The sequence below is a fragment of the Strigops habroptila genome, chromosome 5, assembly GCF_004027225.2.
Source record: "Strigops habroptila isolate Jane chromosome 5, bStrHab1.2.pri, whole genome shotgun sequence".
Classification (NCBI taxonomy): Eukaryota; Metazoa; Chordata; class Aves; order Psittaciformes; family Psittacidae; genus Strigops; species Strigops habroptila.
This window is the reverse complement of record NC_044281.2, coordinates 33,166,674-33,188,935: the sequence shown is the minus strand read 5'-3', so window position 1 is coordinate 33,188,935 and position 22,262 is coordinate 33,166,674. Positions and strand designations below refer to the sequence as shown.

The window sequence follows — 22,262 nt, the reverse complement described above, 5'->3', positions numbered from 1 at the left end:
AAAGTTGATGAATATATAACTATTTCATATTTTCTTATAATTGTTGAACTGCAAATCACTTTAAATGATGGTGAATATCAGGAAGTTAATTTAATTTGGTTTTCCACCTTTCAAGATTACTCTGATGGTTACCAAATTCTAGCAGAGCTGATACTATGTGTTAATATCTGAAGCCTTGATAAGTGTCTAGGAACACACAGTAAATTACTGTTTCAAGAAATACTTTAAATGCTTCCAGAAATGTGCTTGAAAAACGCTGTTAATGTGTAGTGTTTCATAAAGAATAGATACTGGAATAAACTAGTAAATCAGCTACTAAAGGATTTCAGTTAGGAATTTGAGACCATATGAGTTGCAATTTATTGCATTTCTACAGTCTAATATTTCTGATCATTTATATCATGATCATTTTCATGGTAAGTGGACAAGTGAAACCATTAAATGAACTCTTTAAAAAGTCATCTTATCTGTTTCTTTCTTTATTACCAGATATTTCTAGAACATTGCCCATCCTGGTGTGATTATAAACTCATCCAGAATGATTCTCTTTAGAGACCAGTTTTTGAAAATACCTTTAAGGTTGTGGGTTTTTTTCTATTTAAAGATAAATATGTACATAAATGGAAGCTATGTAACTTTAAGTTTATCCTTGAAACTGAGTACTTATGTAATAAAACTTAGTGGCTGAAAATAAATGTTAATTAATAGGTAGCTACGTATTGCCTAGCTGCTGTGTCTGTTACATGGTATTTTTGGAAGTAGTGTCCTCACAGTATGCTCAAAATTTACGTAATTTCCAACTGTTCATATAGACAATGAAAACTTTGAAGCATTATTTTTGGTTAGCCATCCTCAAGATAAAGACTTGGTAAGTATTCACTAACAGGGTAGACCATGATGTTTCTAAAAGAATTTCCTATGAAAGGACCTCTTATATGGAATTCACTTCCAGTAAATGGATGTCAATCGTTCAGCTATCATGGAAGAAAGAAAACAATACCAAAACCTGGAAGAAGGTATTGAAAATAACTTACATTGAACTGAGGTCCAGTTCCTTAGCATAATGCATGGGTGCTCTCTTACGCCCTGTAACAGTAGTTAGTGTACAGTAAAAGCTGATTTTTTTCCTTCACACTGGACCAGTATGAAGTGATGAGAATAAGCTTTGCTTCCTAACTGTTCATTCTTTTCTCTGATAAAATGACAACAAAAAAAATCTCAGTTCATGTGGAAGCATGTATATTCTTTGCTACACCTCTTCTTTACTTCAGCACTCAGATATTCTTTGCCTTCCACTTAACTATTGTTGCAGTTTGCCATTCCAAAGCCTTTCATGGCACTTGTTTTGATGATTTTTTGTAATACTTCAGCTATCTTTGTGTGCTGTTGTCTTTTTGTTTTTAGTATCTCCTTCCACCTTAGCATTGAACTTCCTATATGCTTTGACCCTGCAAATATGAATTTATACTTCCAGCTTTTGAAGCCTAGTCACTATATTAGTGTTCACATCCAGACTAGGTTTCTCTCATTGTCTAGTATTCTGCTGTTTGCTTGCTGATCCATTATAATGTACATTCTTGGCGAGACAGAACCACAGCTGGACTAGACAGTCATGTTGTGCATCTGTTTCTTGTACTGTTACAGTGACTGAGCATAACATGTAGGCACTTACACAGAAGAGAGGTCTTTTAAGCCTTTCACAAGCAATTCATATTGGTTTAGTGTAAACCAGCACACAAGACCTGTTTTGGTTTGGGTTTTTTTGTGGTTTTCTTTTTTTTTTTTTCACATGAATACTTTCAAAAAAGACTATTGCATATCAGAACTGCTCATTCATAATCCCTTTCTGGATGCTAGGCTTAGCAAGAGGAGACTGCTGCAAAAACATTTGATTTGCATTGATACTAAAGTATATCATTCTAGATTTGTTCATGATGTGGAGCTCTAAGTTTATATGAGACAACTGTATATGAGATGCAGCAAAAATCAGCTCTTGGAAGTGCTCAGAGGCTCCAGCTGTATGGGTAAAAATGAATCTTTTGTGTATTTGTTCCTGCAACAGAAAAGACTTTTAAAGCAGTAGCTGATTTGGATATTGGGAAAAGAGCTGGAATATTTGGCTGTTGGCCTAAAATTACTGTGTACCGGTCCCTTAGAAACCTTGTCCTTTTCGGGCAGAAGCAATTGCTTTTTTTTGTTCATGTGGTTGCTTATTCTAAGGTTGAGGCCTCTTCATAGCAATGGAAAAAATGGCCTTAATATCTTCATAGTAGCCATTAAAACAAAACAAACCCCACCAAAACCTACTACCCTCAAGCTTCAGAACTTTGTGATATCTTTAGCAGCATTTGTACGGTTCATCAGGATCTGTGAAGAACATTCATCGTTTTGTTCTGGTTTGTAGGCTGCATTATTTCAGCTCCTGTTATTTTTCCACTCCCAAGTCTCCCGTTTTGCCTGATGTTTAAAATTTTGAAGCACTTCTTTGGGATGCTTTTGCTATTTAACAATTCTAGCATCTGGGAAATGAGATCAATGGGATTTGAGTTTAGTGGCTGGATACACATAACAGCTGGGGGCAGGATCTGTTCTGACTGCTGTCTTAAATTAAAGTGCAGTTGGAAAAACTTGCATCAGACTAGGTTTGAGAACCGAGAAGAATCCCAGCAGATGTTTTGGGGTTGTTTTTTATAGAAGCTGAGGTAAGTCACGTTCTCATCTTTCAATTCTAACACTACTTGCTTATGAGTTTTATAGACTCTTTTTAATAAGCATAAAATAAATGGTCATTCAGGTTTTTCTTCTCTGTATTTAGGAGGAAACTGCCACATTTTCTGTGTATTTTGAATATCTACCATAATCTGAAGAGATGTGCTTATTAGTGTGTGTTTCTTTTTTCCTCTTCTTTGGATTTCTTGGGAACCTCAGCTCATATTTGATAATGGAAGGGGGTGGATGTGAGTTTTTTAAAGGTGAAAGCTTTGTAAATTTCCTGGAGTTGTGTAAAATACTATTAAAAGTCATCTTTTCAAAAGCCAAGCTTATTTGTAGATACTTACCTCTTAATGTGCTGTATCTGTGGGATCAGTAAAACCTTTATCATTTGTGAAATGGGTGTAAGTCATAACACCCATCTTAGTAAATTCCCAGTGCTGTATTTCATGGTTGTTACTTGGTTCAATTAATTGGTGTTGATTTTAATTACCTTAATTGATACACAATTAAACAATACTTATGAAGATTTCTCTCTCCACACCCCACACCCCCCCAAGACATCTGGTATTTATTTGACATATGCTTATATGGAGCAGTGTAAGCTCTCAAGACGGCTACCAGAGGAAGAGCTACTTATTCTTCTCAGACTATAGAAAATTCTTCAGCAATCAGGAGTAGGGGACTGAACTGTGTCTGGAGAGCCGTTCAGTCTAGCAGACAAAACACTAAAGGAGGTTACTTGCACTTTCTTTATTTACTTCTCTAGTCAGAGTAATGGTTAAATATCATGAAGAACTATTGAGAAGACTATACTTAGTGTGGGGCTTTGAAGTGCCAGTATGGATGCTTAAAAATTACTGGAATGTATCAAGACATCTAAATATTTCTGTGCTTTTATAATAGTATCGTAACTGCTATGTAGCTCAGCTGGCTTGTGCTTGTCTTAATCTCTCTTTTAGAGAGAGGAAGGGAGAAGATATAAAATTTTCCCCTCTCTCCTTAATGCATTAAAATTTTCAAAGTTGTCTGTAAAGAGCTCATTGCCAACTCAAGTCTCTACAAGATGAGACCTACAATGATAGTGTGCTTTTTACTCTCTGGAGATTCAGTTATGTTTACAGAATGGAAAGAATTTGTTGTTGTTCCTGACATAATTTAGGATGAAATGTGAACAGGCCTGAAAAATGAAGTGTTTGTTTGTACAGCACTGTGAAAATCCAAAGCTTTTGTTTATGTCTCATCAATCATTGATTGATTAATCTAATTCCCAGGAATATTGCTGTATTTAACACCTACTCAGCTGATGCAACATATTATATCATTTTGTCATATTGCTTGACTGAAGCTGGTACTGTTGTTCTTTCATGTGGCAGTCTAAAAATTGTGTTGGCATTAATGGCTACTGATGGAGGACTGTAAGAACATGTTAGGCAATCAATATCTCCATCTAGAGATAATTGGATTAAAGAACTTGTTTCATTTTGGATTTTACTCCAGTGATTGTTTTGTGTCCACTTCTGGAGAAGAATAAAGAAGTCTTGTCAGATATTTTTTTTTTTTCTTTATTTCCTGTTCTAGTTTAAAAGTACTCTGGCTAGCAAATTCCAAGACTTGATTAAATGTGTGTGTTATTTTAAGTTACATCTCAGCAGCACTGGCACTTGGAATAGTGGTGGATAAAATCTAACTCGATTAGGGTAACTAGAACATCAGTGTTTAAAATTCTCCTAGAATAAATAAATGCAGAATATCTCTTAGTAGAAATAATATGGTGCTTAACATTCTTTTAAAGGAAGTATGGAAATAGAATACTTCCTTATTGTTTGTGCAGCTCTGGCAGTATGATCTGCAGCAGATATGCCAGAAGAGAAACTGAAGAGGTGGGGCAAACTTTGTTCCTGTTTTGTGTGATACAGGTGTTCCTTCAGATATCTTATGCCTGCTATCTGAAAGAGTAGCTATAACTGGTTGCTGTTGGTATCTACTGGTTACTGGTAGCTAGAAGGCAATGGCAGTTGTTATTGTTAGCACCAATATTCATAAAAGCAGAAGTTTTCAGCTGCTAAACAGTGAAGGGGTTGTAAAGACTTAAACCTGTCTTGCTTAAATAGGAAATCAAGATTGTGATTTAAGAGAGCAGTTGCAGATTGGATAGATTTCTTTTAAAGGTAAGGATATGGAGAAGATGAAAGACTGCATAAAATTACTTTTTCTTGGCTTGAGATTGCGGCAGCCACAATGTGTCACTTTGGTGGTGATCTGAAACATCTGACAGGGAAGCCTTGTGTGGCGTTGATGTGACAGTTCTCTGATCCTGTAATGGAAGACCCAAGCTCCAAGAGCAAAGTGCAGGAAAGCGGTTATACAGTTATATGTCGCCCCTTCTCTTTCGCATTCAATAATACTAACAAAATGTGAGTGGACTCTAAGGCACTAGGACTTGCTAGAAAATATTTCTATGCACTAGAAATTATTGTAAACTAAAACTGAGTGGTTTTCCAGTAGATTAGTGTTAAGCAACTTAGTATTTGGTGAGGCATTTTGAAAGCTATAAAAATAAAATTTTTAGCATGTATTTTTAGCATGAAAAGCTCAGCTCCTATACTTTCCCCTTAAAAACATCTTTAACAGAAATGTGTGCATACCTGTTGAGTAAAAATGGAGGTATTCTGTAAGATTTCTGACTGATTTAGGACATTATAATGTCTTTTTTTTCTTCTTTTTTTTTCTTTTTTCTTCTGGGCTTTAGTAGCATTTGCTTTAATGAAGTAGAACAACTGGGAAATATAATGATACCTTTCTGGGGGAAAAAAAGAATGGTGTGGCTTTTTGGTGTCTTGTTTTATCCTGTTCTCTTTTTTTATTATACTTCTCCCCCTCTCTCTTTCTGCACAGGGTGGGTATTCTGCTCCCTCCTTCTCTCCCTGGCAGGGCTCATTCCAGGGCATCCCTCGGACTGTTCCACCGCACCGCAGACAGAGTGAGTCTGTACCTCTCACTCATCTCCCTCACCGTGTTCCAGTAGAAGCTTCCCCTTTGCACGCACTGTTCATCTTGTAGTATCCTCCTTTCTCAGGCAGATTTACAGGCATACACAATAGTCTGTGGCTAACCAAAATGCTTCCTTCAGCCAGTGTATAAACAGCTACAACTTATGTCTTTATAACAGTTATTAAATGTTGATTTACATCAGTAGTTCTTCAGGCAAACCTGAGTAGGCCCTTGTTTTCAGTCTTGTCTTACCATAAATCTTGCTTGCTGCATTTTCCCTTTATTTTCAGTGGCTGTGTTATGCTATCCTGTTTGTGTATGTGTTCTGTTTGCTCCTAAGTCTGCACATGTGGATATATTTACATAAATGTTGTGGGCATACAAAAAAGTATCAGTGAGAAAGTGTTTTCATCGCCTCTCATGAGAGGTTTTCTTAACTTTCCAGAATGGCTTCCATGAAACTAATTTCCCCTCCCCCCTGCTCGGTATTTGTTGTAAAAAGGCTTCTAATACATTGAAGTGGCTGTTACAAAACTTGCATGATTTATTAACATTCCTTATGTGCTACAATGTGGGCTGATATAAGATGCATTTGTTCTCTTGGCTTGGATCTGCAAAACAAAAGACAATTGCTGATTTTAAAACTGTATGCTTACGTAGACATAGAGAAATGGTAAGTCTTATTTTGTGCTTTGGTATTGCATTATAAATAATTGTTTGAAGAAATATAACTAGTTTGTAAAGCTAAAGTTATATTTTTAAACTGTACTGTAATTTGAGAATTACAGTGTGTTTGACTGCCTAGCAAAGACCAAGAGTGTATTTGGACAAGAAATAAAGGAAAAGAAAATTATGGAAACAAAGTATGATTTCCAGCCCCAGTGGAGATCTGAAGAGTAAGCTGCACCTTGGAATACCAAGTCTACATATATCCCAGATTGCTATAATCCTAATTCACTTCAATTACAAGGAAAAAAAAACAAAACAAAACAACCCAACCTTGTATTTTGTGTATTGTTTCAAATACTCTCTTGATATTTCTGTGACAATGTTCATTTCAACAACTCATCAGGAATGCACAGCCTGTCTCATAGGCTTTTCTCTATGCAACGGAAGGATGTGCTCCATTTCCTGTGATGTTTAATGTGGGATTCTGTGTGCTGTGTGTTAATGAACATAGAACCTGTAAGATCATCTTGTCTTCTGCTTCTGGATAGAGGGCAGCAGTAGCACAGCCTGGCTGTTTTGCTGTCCTGTCAGCAGAGTCTTGAGTTTTAAAAGACCAGTTTTAGACCTGACGAGCATTTGAATATCATGGGTTTGGGACTTGTTGATCCGAGAGGCAGAATGGGAGGATGGTGTCACATCATTCACTTTGGCTGCTTTACTGAAGAAGAAAACTTTGCTAATCTCTTACCAATTCTCTGAGCCCCCACCGGTCATTCTTCCAATAATGGAGAATTGAATTCAAAATAATGGAAGCAGCTTCTTTTTCAAGGGTTCTGTGTTGAACTTCCATTACTAAAGGAGGTTGGATTTTTTTAGTATACATCTTACACATTAAATTCAATGAATTACTAGTAAAGGAAATGAAGTAAATGAAAACTGGCCCTTGAGAAATTAACCTAGGCTAGTTAGCCTATTGCTTAGGAAAATAAATATCTCCTATAACTGAGTGTTACTAGCCTTTTTCTTTAAGTGTTTGGTTTGATCAAAAAATAGATATGGGGAATAAAAACATAGTATAAATTAGGAGGTTTCTTGGACATTTTTACTGCCACTTGCAAAATCAATGACTTATTGCTGTGTGAAGAGTCCCGTGAAGTAGAATATTACTGGAATTATCACTAACATCCTTCTTTCAGATTACCTCTTCCTTTGGTTAGGTAGTTTTAGGTCTGCTGGGTTTTGAGCTAGTATGGAATGCCAGATAGGGGGTTTTGAGGCAAGAACTGAGATAAGTTGTTGCCACTGAGTATAGGAAAACAGCCTTAAAGTCAGTGTTAGTGTTCTTTTGCAGTAGTACAACAAAGGTGATGGGAACATGAAGTAGCCTCAGCTTTTGTTTAGCTGTGTTTTCTGTCTAGAGATCAGAATTCAGCATTTCTGTTTTACCTTTTGGATCCTGAACCTAAGATACCGTTTGCTCTTGTGAATACTGCAGGTTTCTTCCCTGTGTTGTTGATAGCTGATGGATACATAGATCACTTACAAGCACTGTAGGTTTTGAGGGTATAAATCTGTAAACTGTTCATATTACCATATATAAACAACTAAATATAATTACTGCTGTACAGGACAGATAATATATCCCTGCTATGTAATACTACAATACTGTCATATGCTTACAGTTGTCTATTAGCACCAGCTACAATGTTAGCATACTTACTGTTTAAGTTGCCCTATGAGCTTAACATATTACTGTGCTTTGTTAACGCACTTTAGAATTGGATGTATGTTTTGCGCTTTTAATAAGAATTAATTTTTAGTATTTCCACATTTATTGACTTCATGTTGTTTCAACAGCCTTGGAAACAATTCTGCATTTTGTATTTCATAAACACTTTCATAATAGTACATTGTTTTTTGTCATTTTATGAACAAAATTGTGTGGGTTTTATTCCTATAATTCCCATATGTGTCTTGAACTCAACTTCCTTTATTTTTCTCTGGGTTATAGGATATAATTTGATGACATAGCAAATTTTTTTCAATACAATTTAAAACTTGCATTTGTATTTTGGAGTTTTAATGGTGCAGCTCTAGAAACCCAGCATTTAGAATACACATTGTCAATGAACCAAGCATGAAATCTTGTTGTAATACAAGGATATTATAATGTTCTTCTTAGGCCCCTTGCCCCAAGTGCTTCTCCACACAGAAACACTGATGAAAACTGTTTCGTTACTCAAGCATTGCAGTTGTTCACGTCTGTATTTACTGTCCACTTCATAAAAAAATATTTAGCCTTTTTGTATGTAAGCAATTCTATCAGGTGACACATAGCTTTTGATCACCAGCAAGAAAGCTGCTGTATGCACGTTGACTGTAGATCAGGTCCAGGCTTTGCTTTCTCATGGTTGCTTTTTTTTTTGTTTGTTTGTTTGCTTGGTTTTTTTAAGGTACCTTGCTTAGCACTGTGAAATGTTTCCAAACATTTATTAACTAATTCAGGTTCCATGTAGGGTGTACAAAGTGCTGGTGTTAGAACCAAAGCGGCTTCAGAATATTATCTTGGAAGTTCTATGACTTGGGTTAAGAGAGTGACAAATTATTAAAAATGTCCTGGAATAACTGTCCTTTATGTGTAATTATTTTTGCTCTGAGAAATGAGCATTCAGCTATATGAAGAAATTTCTTTTAAGAAAAGCTCCCTTCTCCCATGCTGGGTAGTTGCTGATTGGACTAAAAGAGAAATCTTTTAGGTATCTTACACCTAACTAAGTATATATTTGCAAACAAAACTTTTACATATGGTCATATTTCATAGAATCATAGAATTTTTTTTTCTCATATATCTGTATTTATGGATGAAATGCCTGCCTTATTGTAGTTACGTATTTCTTTAAGTAATTTTGCCCTGAGAAAGACAGTATTTTTCTTTAAGTTGGGGTTTTTATACAGATTATGCAGAAAAAAGTAATGCTATGCTGTATTACCAGTTATTTTACTACCCTCACACTGTGGTGAATGGTGCTTTAAAAGAAAAGAAAAAAAAATAGGGTTGTATTGTAGGACTGCTTGAAGTTACACTGTATACTGTGGAATCCTATTTTACAATGTTAAAATATGGGTATAATATAGCTAGCTAAAAAGGAGGAAAAAAAATTCCAAAATTAAGGTATTGGCAAATGCTACAGCTTTAAGGTGGGAAACCATGATGTTTTTCAGAGGTAGAAAATAAAGAGTTTTCCAGTTTAGCCTTTCAGCAAGGCTGTGTCTTTGAATGAAGGCCTGTGAAATAACAGCCTATCCTGTGCCAACGCAGTGAGATAAGGGATATCAGAACTGATCAGAAAATGAAAAACCTATGTAGCAGGGTTTGTGTCCCTTCCCTCCACCTCACCCCCCACATCCCTCTTCCAAAAGGAAACCATGGTATTTTGGAGTATCTTCAAGGTTGTGAGTTGTTAGGAAGATGGGCTATTGAACACTATGGGCAGCATGGTCAGAATCTGTCATGCAGTGTATCTTATGACGTTGTTCGTTTTAGATATCTAACATGTATGTGTGTGAATGCAAATATTTTTGATGTATACAGTTGTAATCATACCCATGAATTTTAGTTACAGGTCTAAACAGTATTTGAAATGTAAGAGATTTACTGTGTTAAAAGACTTGAAGTTATAAGAGCAAAGCTGTTCTATGGAGGTCTTGCTATAAATCTAATCTGTACTTCATTACTTAAACACTATTGCTACCTTTGTTTCTGGAAGGTGGATTAAAAAAACAATGGGGAACATGGTAATTGCAATTAATGGTGAAAAGTTGCGGTTCTGTCATGGCAACTGCTCATTGTTTTGTCTTGGTCCTCTGACATCATTGTCCTTGTTTTTTTTCTTGTCTCTGCTTTCCCATTATGCTATTGGCAAGGAGTTGAGAAGTTAGTCCATTACTTCTGTGATAAAGCGTGGTACAGTACAACTTCAGATTTCTTCCCATCTCCTCCTCACGCATTTTCACTGGGTTGTTTTATTTCGCCCTATGCATGATGCATGTCTATTGGAGATGTGCATGCAGTTCTAGATTTCTCATTGCTTCACTTCCCTCTTTCCTCAAAATACTGCAGGGAAAAAATGTCTTTATTTTATTCTACAGAGGTATTATATAGGGAATCAAGCTGGGGATTGATGTTAGAGATACAGAATAACCAAAGCAAAAGTGAAGGGAATCTTAAAGTAATGATATTGCAGTAAATATCACTGTCATGACCGCATTGATTTAACTTCTTTCAATATAGCATACTCGTCTCAGTTTTCCACCACAAAGCTAAGACACTCTCAGTGGTTCAATAACTGTGTGATAATGGTAATCCTGTTTGTGGATATGTTGTCATTTTTCTCTGGATGATGTAGCGGCCAGTTCAGTTTGAGAGATTTTTCTCTTATTTCTCTGAAGTAAATGTGGTAGGGACTGTAATTTGGTAATTTTGACTGGTGCATCAATACATGCAAGTCTTTGGAGCTCTTGCCAGTACGGAAATGTGTGTTGCTTTGTTATGCAAAAAGGAGCATGTGCACAAAGTGTTTTGTCTAATGTACTTTCAATTACGGGAGAACTAATTTTCTTCAGTTACGTTGTGCCTGAAATGTTTTACAGACCAATTTTACTTTTTAGGAGCATCCCAAAGGAATGCAGGTGTTTGTCCACCTGAATGTTTTCTTTGTGGGACAAAAATAGAAGTCTGGTTAGCATGGCAGTCTACAAGGAATCATGGTCTGTCCCACCCCAAAACATTATCAAAAGCACTGCCAAAGCATTTCAGATGATTGATAAACTTTAAGACTTCCATGAAATAAAATACTGTGCCTAAAAGGTGGAATGCTTGTTTATCTTTCAATCTCTCTTCCTTCTTGTAATGGAATTCACCAAGTATTAGTCCTTCTGCTGAGTGTTTGGTGGTTTTTTGACTAATAACATAGTCATAATTTATTAAGACTTCCCTAGTAAAAGAAAAACATGTATATAAGGCAAACATGTAAGCTGTGGATGAAGATAATACAGTTTTCAGTGTTAGATACCTTGTGAAGTTTTGCTTGCATATTTTGGACATGGTGGTTTTCAGCTTTCAGTGTCATCTTGGATGTTAATGCATGTAGGAATTTGAAGAAAATAAAATCTACAATCGTGATAGTTGGGAAGACTTTGGCTAAGTAGAAATACAAAATTAGAAAACAGTACACTATTTAAAACAACTTAGCAAAAATGATACCAGGGCATTAGTGTCCTCATAATTCTGAGCATGTAGTTGTTCTCTACGTTTGAATTGCTAACTTCCTGGATATTAAGCTGCTTAGACCTTTTTAGGTTATGAAGAATAATAAGGAAAATATGTGTTTGGCTATTTTTATATGTAAAAATGCAAAGTTATTCAAATTGAAAAGCTGAACTATAACTTAGTTTTTGTCAAAAGAACTCAAAATAGCGTTATCAAAAACTTACTGCTTTGCTGTATTTCAGTTGGGTTTGTGTTTAACTCAACTTTCCAGACAAATATAGTAACTTAGAAATTTTTCATTTTGCTGATTAGCGTAACTAGGATTATTTGATATAAAGTTAGGATTTGTAATGCTTAGATAATTGTCTGCATTGTTTGAAGACTAGCATTTAGAAACCTTTTATAGGTGACGGGGAAATTTTTCTGATAATTAGTTTTACATATTAGAATTTGATACAATACTATTTGCTATAAATGTACTAATTTTAAACTTCAAGTAGGATTAGGAATTTTTTGTTGAGTATTTGTATGGGAATGTCGTGGTTTGAGCCCAGCCGGTAACTCAGAACCACACAGCCGCTCGCTCACCCCCCCCCCCCCCCCTTCTTCCTCCCCCCGCTCCCGGAGGGATGGGGAGGAGAATGGGAAGAATGCAACTCCCACGGGTTGAGATAAGAGCAGTCCCGCAACTAAGGTATAACACAAAACCACTACTGCTACCACCGATGATAATAACGATTAGTGAAATAACAAGGGGAGAGGATACAATTGCTCGCCACCCGCCGACCGATACCCAGCCCGACCCGAGCAGTGATCTGGGCCTTCCGGGTAACTCCCCCCGGTTTATATACTGGGCATGACGTGCTGTGGTATGGAATACCCCTTTGGCTAGTTTGGGTCAGCTGTCCTGTCTCTGCTTCCTCCCGGCTTCCCCTCCTCACTGGCAAAGCATGAGACTGAGAAAGTCCTTGGTTGGAATAAACATTACTTAGCAACAACTAAAAACATCGGTGTTATCAGCGTTGTTCCCAGGCTGAAAGTTAAAAAACACAGCACTGCACCAGCTACTAAGCAGGAGAAAAATGACTGCTATAGCTGAACCCAGGACAGGGAATCAGGCATGTTTTGCTCTGGTTTCTGCATTCATTTTTAGCAGTTTTGTGTTTGGAGGCGAGGTCTCAAGTCAAAAAATCATTTTGGCTAACCTCTGCCTGTCATCTCCTAAGCTGGAAGGATCATGACTTCTGTAACCCATTACATAAACACTAAAAAATGACAAAAATATCAAGAGAATTTGGAGGTCTTCTAAGCTGTAACTCTTAACATATATATATTGAATTATTGTGTTCAGCAATACCTTCACCTAGGATTGCTTGGTTAAGCTTGTCAAGGTGACATAAGGAAATCACAAAGCTAAGCTAGTTTTGGTCACATAAGAAATGGTGTTTTGATACTCATTTGACACCATTTTCGAGGGTTTGTTTGGTTTTGTTTGTTTGTTGGTTTTTTTTTTTTCCCCTCTTCCTCTCTATTTCCAAAAGAGTCATATTCCGGCTGCTCTTGCACTTGACCTGTCTATCAGTTGCTGATGTTACTGGTCCAGCTTAGATGTTGCCTTTGCTAGCAGGTAGAACTGGTATATTCTAAGGGGAAAAACCGCTAATAAGTCAAAATTAGCTTGGAAACTTTGATATTTCTTTCATTACCATTACATTTTTTTCATGATGAAGAATTTTGAGGATCCAGTTTTCAGTAGTAATCCTGCCAGGGAAAAGATGAAAAGGTTAAAGAAACCCTAGACGTAACAGGACTCTGGCATGCACAGCTTATCATTACATTCTTCCTGCTGATCCTAAGAGCTAAAAAAAACAGCCAAAGAACTGGCTTTCTCATTTAGAAGTTGTGAATAATTCAAAAGAGTGGCTGAAGTGTCATTTTTAGTCAAATCTCTTAAAGAGAAACATTGCTTCTTTTTTGCTGACTATATTTCACTAGTAAACAGATACAAGCCTATGTACATACAGTCAATCAGTTGGTAAGAATTCAAGTAGTTCAGGGGTAAAACTGGCTTGTAGTAGTTCAGTTTCCCTCCTTTATAAAGAAAATGAGAAATTCATCCAAACTTGAAACTTGCTAAAAGTATGGCTTGAGTTTTAATAGGTTTTGGGTTTTGCCATGAATCACAGAATTTTTTCTATTTCTTCTAAGATCTGTATACAAGTTGCAGGTCTAGGATATGTTTGTGAAGCTAGCACACACATTAATATTTACAGTCTTTTTACAGGGAAGAGTAAAAAGAAAATAGAAATGACCCAAAAGATTCTTGTCTGATGAAATGACCCAATTCTCTTGTCTGATACGTGTCTGATTAGATTGCATCTTTAGATAAAATGTAAAGTCTTCATTAAGTTATCTTTATCCCTTGGTTGTCAGTGCGGTAGTGTATGATCTCTAGCTTCACGTGCACTCTGTTTTACTGCTTTGCTGAAGGGGGTTTCTCTATCAGCCTATTTGAAATCCATTCAAAATAAAGCACTTGCCGAAGTCTAGGCAGTAGCCTAATTACAACATAACTGCATCAAAGTTTCTGACTTCAGTAAGGCAAGGAAGATACACTGTAAATTCATGTGGTCCATTAAACGCCTTTCTTGCTTGTACTGTACAGAACACTGATAAAAGGTTTTGGATAGTTAACTTAGGTAAGCAGTGAAGAGAAATTAAAAGATGGATACAGTGTAATAGCCATTGCATTTGTTTATTAAGCACTTCAGTCAGAATTGATCAGTACTTGTGTGCCATTCTTACTCTGTCCTGCAGAATTGGGTGAAACCATCAACCATACCTTTTACATGTTTCTTTTTTAAAGCTAATCAGTTTCTTTTTTGTCTTCATGTTGTGTATTTCAGTGCTGCTATAATTTTTTCCATTGAAGTTATAAGTCACATCTGTACACGTCCCATGAGCCATCATGTTTTGCCAAAGTCAAAGTTTTGATTTTAAAAAATCAGATATACAGCCTTTATCAAGCATTGTCAGCGCACGTTGGATTCAGAAATGTTACCTGATGTTTTCTTTGCCTAATATATTTTTGTATTATTTTCTCTTTAACAGCCTCAAGTACTACAGCCTTCCAGCAGCCTTCCCAGTTCCACAGACCTCGCCCAGGGAAAACTAATAAAAATGCCACATATCGAGGCCCACAGTGAATATCCTAAACATGGTCTGCATGAAAATAGTAATCATCAGAATCAAAATGCTGCAGATGTCTCTCTCACAAATAGCCTCAATAATGTAAACTCTTTAGTGAGCATGCAGTTAAACATGAAAGATGAGAATGCATCATATTTGGAAAATTTGAAAAACAAAAATACTGAAGACCATGGAGAGGTGGCTAGTAATAAAGAAGGTACATTACTATCTCGTTCCTGTTTTCAGACCTCCACACAAGCTGATGCTAGAGAGGTGCAGACTGAATTAGCTGTGAAAGGTCAACCCTCATTCACAAACCAGGCTTCTCGGCCAAAGACTTTAAGAATTGCAAAGCCCCCAAATGCTTTAGTGCCTCCTACGATGGCCGTTCTCGCACCATCTGCAAACCATTCTGCTGCTTCCAAGGAACGTGAGCTTCTACCATTAAGTAGTTCAGCTCAGCTACAGCCAACATCTGGTCAGGATAACCTAAAAGGTAAACAGAGTCAGAAAGTGTCTAAACTCCGCCCACCAACTACGTCCTTTGTCAAATCTAAGCAAGTGAGCAGTCAGAAATCCACACCAGTATCCACAGAGCCTCAGAACACCTGTTTGAAGACTAACATCCCAAAGCCACCGGTACAGAGAAAGGAAAACGTTCAAACACAGAATACCGGTTTGCATTCTGGGGATAGTTTGTCCTCTAATCGGCATTCCCGCCTCCCTAAACCAAAGACACACTGAGAACATACCTACATCTCATTGAATGATGCCATACATTAAACTACTTCCTATGTTACGACTGCCTTTGAGGCTGCTTTATCTTCAGCCTGCAAATCCTGAGTGAATATTAAAAGCATCTTTCTTTAATGTTTGCATACTCATCCTGATATTCAGAGGCTTATGTTATGAGCTGTGCAGCTTCTCTATATTGCAGGTCTGTATTAAAGCTTGTTATTTCCCAGTGATCTTAGGAATGAAACAAATACCGAAGTCTGTGGTGGCCACAAATAACAGAATGCTGCACTATTGTATTTCAGGATGGCAGAAATAATTTCTTACCTCTGTTTATTTGAGTTATGAGACAATGAAATTACTATTTGTTTTATCTTCTTGGTTCTGAGTACTTGCTAAGTTAGAGCAGTGGAAGATTAGACTTGCTAGCAGATGTTTTATTGGCCATAATTCTGACTCTGTATTCCAGAGGCCTATGCAAAAATCCTTGTATTTATCTTAAGACTGACATATTTAATGTTATTTGATCTGATGGGTTGGGTGGGTTGTGTTGTTTAGTTTTGCTGTAATCTGAAGTTACTCTGTTCTTTATTTATCCTGTTTTCACTGTTCACAGACAATAAGCAGATTTCACAGGGTGAAGTGAATCTTCTCTCTTAAACATCATCATTTGTTAAAATATTGTGGTATGTTTTTATTCTGTTGAATAGACACATTACCGGGTAGATTTTTGAAATGCAGTGCTAAGGATACTTGTGCAAAACCTTCCAAAATAGGCTCTTACAATTTGGTAAGTAGGGAGCCTTTGGGAATAAGGGGTCCATAACACCTGTGTCAAGGTTGCACAACATGCATTTTAATTAATATTTTTTAACTTTTATTGTACTACTTGTATTTATTGATTTCTGTTTAACATTGAAAGACTCTGAAGTACCTGACTTGAATTTTGCACAAACTTTGCCATATGTGTAAGAATTTGAAACTATTTTACAGAATAAAACTTGTATGAAAAAGGAACTATTTATAAAAATATGAACCCCGCTTATTTGCTTTGAGCAATCCTATTATGTTCTAGTCCAGAGCTGGTACTCTTAAGAGTTTTTCAGAGATGTGTATTTTGGGTTTGGGTTTTTTCTAGTTTGTTTGGGGTTTTTTTGTATTTCTGAAGAAGTGCGTGATAACTGGGAAGGAGCTTTTGGGAGAAATAAAAAAACCAAACCACCACAACAAAAAAACCCCACACCACCCTGCTCTCTAGGAGAAATGTTATTTCTGAAAGTGATCTGGAAATATATGCCCATCGTGGTGCAACTGTGGGACCATGACATTTGTGCTGTGAGTTAAATATGTGCATATTCAGTGAAGCTTTCCAGAAACTTAATGTTATGTCTCATCTCCAATTCTCCCTTCTTTCCTCTGGGATGTTACTGATTGGTTTGGTTGGGGGTTTTTTGTTAGTGGTTTGGGTTCCCCCCCCCCCCTTTTTTTTCCTGTTCTTGGATTGGTTTTAAAATCAATGGTAGTAGGCTCTTACAATAACTTCGCTCAAAATCAGTTCTTGAACAGCATACAATGTCAGTAAAATGAAACATATTTTTTCTAGGCTTTAGCTATAGGATGTTGAGAGATTGCAGTATTTTCTTTGAAAGAATTAAAGTGAATAGGTATAGATATTTCATAAATAAATAATCAACTTCTGTAATATAAGCCCTTTAAATAGGGGTATCCTCATGGATACCTTAGTTGGATGGGAGAAGGAAAAAAATATAATTCTCACCTGAATTTCTCAGTACATAATGAATATGCAAGAAAGTTTTTTGATTGGTCACACTGTAAATTGTTTTATCTGACAATTAAGTGGAAAAATTAAAAGCCTGGGAGGAAAAATAGGTATAGAGGAGGTTCTATTTCAAAACTGATTATATCAATCTGAAATAAGAGACGTGCAGGACTTTCTGTTAACTGGGGCGAAGACAATGCGAGCAAGAAGTAATAAAGGTAACGTTACAGTTGATACAGGATCAAAAGAACTACAATTCAAGATTGCTGTAACAATTATTCTCCAGGAAAAAATCTTTCCTTGAAAAGCGTTGAATTAGATGGCTTTTGCTGTAAGTATTTACTTTCAATAAGAAAATAAAACTGACTTTTAGCTGGTCTTGGCAGCTAACTGTGTTTCTTGGGAGTTTAAAACTGCTTGAGGGAATGATCAGACTCCTGGTTCGTTTTCTGGTCCATATAGATTTCTATGGAAGGTGGGTTTTTTTACATTTACTTTCCTTGAAGAGAAGCTGATTTTATTTTTAGTTGTGTATGATTTCGCGTAAAAAGATTATTTTCACTTAATGCTATTGACAGATATTTCACCATGAATACTTTTGCTTCTTGTTCTAGAAGTATCAGCAGCCTGAATTAGTGATGTTAAAATTTTTATGTTTACATTTAAAAGTATAGATATCTATCTGTCTGCACCTTTACTGAAAATTAAGGAACAAAGCAAAGAGATGATCAGGGTTTTCATAAAAAAGATAGTTTGTAATTATTTTTTTTTCCAGAAAAGCAAAAATATATTTATTCTGTTGTGGTTTTTCTTTTTCTGTGTTAAAGAAGAATAAGTATATTATATTCTTTTTTTTGTAGCATTTCCCCATTTTGTTCTGACAGATTAGTGAGACATTGAGCAGGATTTTGTCATGGATGAGACAGATGCTAGCCTGAATTGTATTTGTATTCAGCTGCTGAGTTCGCATCTCTCTAAAGACAGCTACGTATTTTGGCTCTTCAGACTTTACCAGAGAAGGCTCTGTTGCATGTATAGCAAGTCCAGAGTATGAGCAAAGCCTGTCAGTAGATGGGCAGCTGAGACAGAAAAATTGAAGTTTGAAGTTTCACTTCAGTGAAGGACAGGGGTTGGGAGGAGACGGGTAAGAGGGCTCTGTGTAGAGCTTGTCAAATGGGATTAAGTAAGTATTTTCAGGTAATGTATCTACCTTAATGGAAGGTGCAGATACATCATCAGTACTGGTGCAGATTATCTTAAATGCATAAATTAAATTATTTGATACCTTTAGGGGGTTTTTTGTTTTTTTTCTTTTAGGTTTCAAAAACTGGTTTATTGCATTTTTTTGTTTGATTTCTCATTCTTTTGTGCAATATTCACAAAAATATTAAACTACTGTTCAGTCTGTGTGTACAGAGGCAACTACGCATTTTAACAAATGAATAAACACACAAAAAAACCCCAGAATTGCACTTTAAATGAGCTTAATTGCTTGAAGTTGTGCCTAAAATAATCTAGATGCCTCCTGCTGTGTAGTGTTGCTGTTTCCAAGGTATCTTCACATCATTTTCACAGAATTGATATGCACTGCAGCATGTTTAAAAATATTCATATAGTGTACTGAGTTTTTTGTCGTGCAATAGCTTAATTTTACTGTGGAATTTTCATACTGATGATGCAACTGGATTATTACCTTCCCCTTCCCTAAAGCTAGCACTTCCTACTGCAAATCAAGGCCAATGGCAAAAGTTCCCTAGGACTTAGCATAACCCTTAGAGAATAATGTTCCCAGTGTATGTTTTTGTTTGAGAAAAGAAGTGCAATATTATCTCCTGGACCTTCTCAAAATAATCACAAATGCCCTGAAAATCTAAAATAGCACTGACCTTTTTTTCACATAGTTGCAAAAAAAGAGGGTTCCTCAACTTTACATCTCATAGCAGTGAGACTAGGCATAGTAACTAGACTGCATCATAGGTCAATAAAATTCATTTCATCCTTCAACTAAATGCTGATTTGTTGTAATGATGCTAGAAAACTGAATACCATGTGCGTGATTTACTTTGCATGTCATACCCATGTGCACATTTTAAAGTGTCATACTTGAGTAGGTTGCATGTTGGGGGGAAGTACTTCTGGTTTTGCACAGCACATAATATTCCTAATATAGACATTTTCTTGCCATACAAATGGAATCCGTTCTTGAATTGGGCTTCTGTAGCTATTCTTGATCTTGTTGCAGTGCTTTTTCTGAGCAGAGTGGATTTAATACATGATCCTGGTGGTAGGTCTCAGTATAGTCATCTTACAACTATGCTATCAAGGAAATTTAGTCACTGTTGTGGTAAAGCTGCTCACTGCCTACGTAACTGTAAAAGCACCACAATAAAAACAATATAATTCCAGTGTCAGTGAACTCTTAAATTCAATACTAGCTAAAACAAGAGGTACCCTTACTATCTGCTTCATTTGTTTTGTTTTTTAACCCAGGCCAGAGTAAATACTGTATATTGGATATTTGCTTGTAAAGTTGATTAAAAAAATCTGTATGTAAAAATTCTTTCCTCAGTGTTGCTCTAGTGAATAAAAATAAAAGTCATAATTCTAATAAGTATCTGTTTCTCCTGTCTGTTCACTTGTGTGTTTTTTCAGTCATTGACTGCAGAATTACAGGGCTGTAGACAGGAAATTTTGGGGGAGGGGGAGATTATGCTTATGCTTACAGTGTTTTCTCATGGAATTGTCTTTCTCCAACAGACTTGCAGGCTTTTAGAATGGGACTTTTTTATTAAAGGGAAAGAAAAAAAACAAATAAAAAAAGCTAAATATTTTAATGTATTGTTTCCAGATGAAAAAGGACTGATGTGGCTAGTTTTTAAAGGTATGTTATTTCACCTATAGTGCAGAGTTGAGAGGAGTATTTTGTAGGATTTTCTTATGTAATTAAATACTTAAAATTATTATTATAAGAGATTACTTTGAGAAAATTATTTCCCCACAGGAGTCCAAATCAATGCAATGTGTGCATACATGTAAACATTCATAAAAGGTTCCTAATTGTATATCAGTATTTTGCCCATGGTTTGAATGGTTTATTGTTCTTGAGAGAAAAGGAGATCTCCTCCACTAATTTCATCTAACTTGTTTCAGTAGATGGAAGTTCAAGTTTGAAATTTCAATCACATTTTGGGGATTGGTAAAGGGACAGTCCTGTAGTTTGAGGTAAGAACATTTAGAAAATGCTCTGGACACTTTTAATCCTTAACCTAAGGCTTTATTTTGAGCTTCAAGATGATCTTTAAAGACTTTCACAGGTTTTTGGGGTGTGGCAACTCCTGCATAAGGTTGCCAAGTTCAAACGCATGTTTTAGGTACCTTCCTCAACTGAGACCCAGAAAGGTAATTACATGTTGTGGGTCCTCCTGCCTTGTAGTTCTGTTGGATAAGTGTGCTCTTTCTTACTTGGTGGACTAGACTGTGTTACAGTGGTGGATAAGCCTGTCAGTGTGATCATTGGGTGTGAAACAGCTGATGCAATGACTACGTAAATAGTGTCCATAAAATCTGTAATTCAGTTTCCCTGTCTTACCTGCTCTGTCCCATCCAGAGGCAAAGGCCTTGAGGCAGTGAAGAGCAAACTTCTGCTGCCTGGACTGAGAGCATGGTCATGCTTTAACCCCAGGTGGGTGGCAGCTAAATACCGTGTAGCCACTAGCTTGCTCCCTGCCTCCCTCCCTCACCCCTCCATGGGACGGGATAATTAGGAAAAGGTAAAACTCGTGGGCCGACATAAGAGCAGTTTAATAATTGAAGTAAAATATAATAACAATAATGAAAAGGGAGATTAAAAAAATGAGAGGAATAAAATCCAAGACAGACAAGTGATGCACAATACAGTTCCTTGCCACCTGCTGACCGATATCCAGCTTATCCCTGAGCAGCGATTGGTGGCTCCTGGACAACTCCCCCTAGTTTATAATACTGGGCATGATGTGCTGTGGTATGGAATACCCCTTTGGCTAGTTTGGGTCAGGTGTCCTGTCTCTGCTCTCTCCCGGCTTCTTGTGCCCCTCCTCTCTGGCAGAGCATGAAAGACTGAGAAGTCCTTGATCAGGGTAAGTGCTACTGAGCAACAACTAAAACATCACTGTGTTATCAGCATTGTTCTCAGACTAAAGCCAAAACAAAGCACTGCACCAGCTACTAGGAAGAAAATTAACTATCACAAAGGAAACAAGGACATCTCCTGACACTGGAGCAGATCTGCTTCATTGTCATTGGGCAAAATATTACATGTGAGGAGAAAGTGTTAGATGATGAGAAATTTCTGACATTTCCCTTCTCTTGCAATCCAGAATTAACATCCTTGGCACCTTTCCTTGTACAGAAATGGTTTATTTTTAAAAGCATGATTGAACCACAAGAGTAGTTGATATCGAAGCAAACGTAACATCAACCAGATTTATGCAGTTGCTGCTTTCCCTAGGTTATGAATTAGCCTATTAGTTTCAAATAAGAACTGTCTTTTAGCAGAGGACACTGAATACAAATGTCAGCTCTAAAAATGAGTTAATCAAGTATTTAGTGCTAATTGGTCAATGTGAAACGTAAGGCATGGATTTTCTGTTAGTTCTAATTGTTTTCTGTGAAACCACAGGCAGGAAGAGTCCTCAGGTCTAGTACAATACATGGGCTAGTTTTGCATGCTTGCTCTAAGTCTTCATTCAGTAGAGTGGGAATTCTTAGTATGAAGCTGAAGGCAGAAGTAATTGCCTTACGTAACAGACCAGACACTCCACTTCAAGAATGTTTCCAATTTGCTTATTCCAAAGCAGACCAAAATCTTTACTTTAAAGTAAATTACTTTACTTTAAAGCACTTTAAAGCTGTTTAAAATGGTTCCCTCCTTCACAG

At 36.6% G+C, this 22,262-nt stretch overlaps 1 protein-coding gene across 8 annotated transcripts in view; it reads left to right on the top strand.

Moving 5' to 3' along the window:
- Window positions 1-19,962, top strand: part of CCSER2 (coiled-coil serine rich protein 2) — a 73,465-nt gene extending 53,503 nt beyond the window's left edge. For 4 of the 8 annotated variants that reach the window (XM_030487460.2, XM_030487461.1, XM_030487458.1 and 1 more), the window contains exon 10: window positions 14,756-19,962. In XM_030487460.2, the coding sequence (XP_030343320.1) occupies window positions 14,756-15,577 (822 nt within the window). In that variant the 3' untranslated portion in view covers window positions 15,578-19,962. Of the gene's footprint in view, window positions 1-5,610; window positions 5,696-10,299; window positions 10,340-14,755 lie in introns of all 8 variants that reach the window. The other 4 variants (XM_030487463.1, XM_030487462.1, XM_030487465.1 and 1 more) reach the window with 2 other exon arrangements.
- Window positions 19,963-22,262: the final 2,300 nt, after the last annotated feature.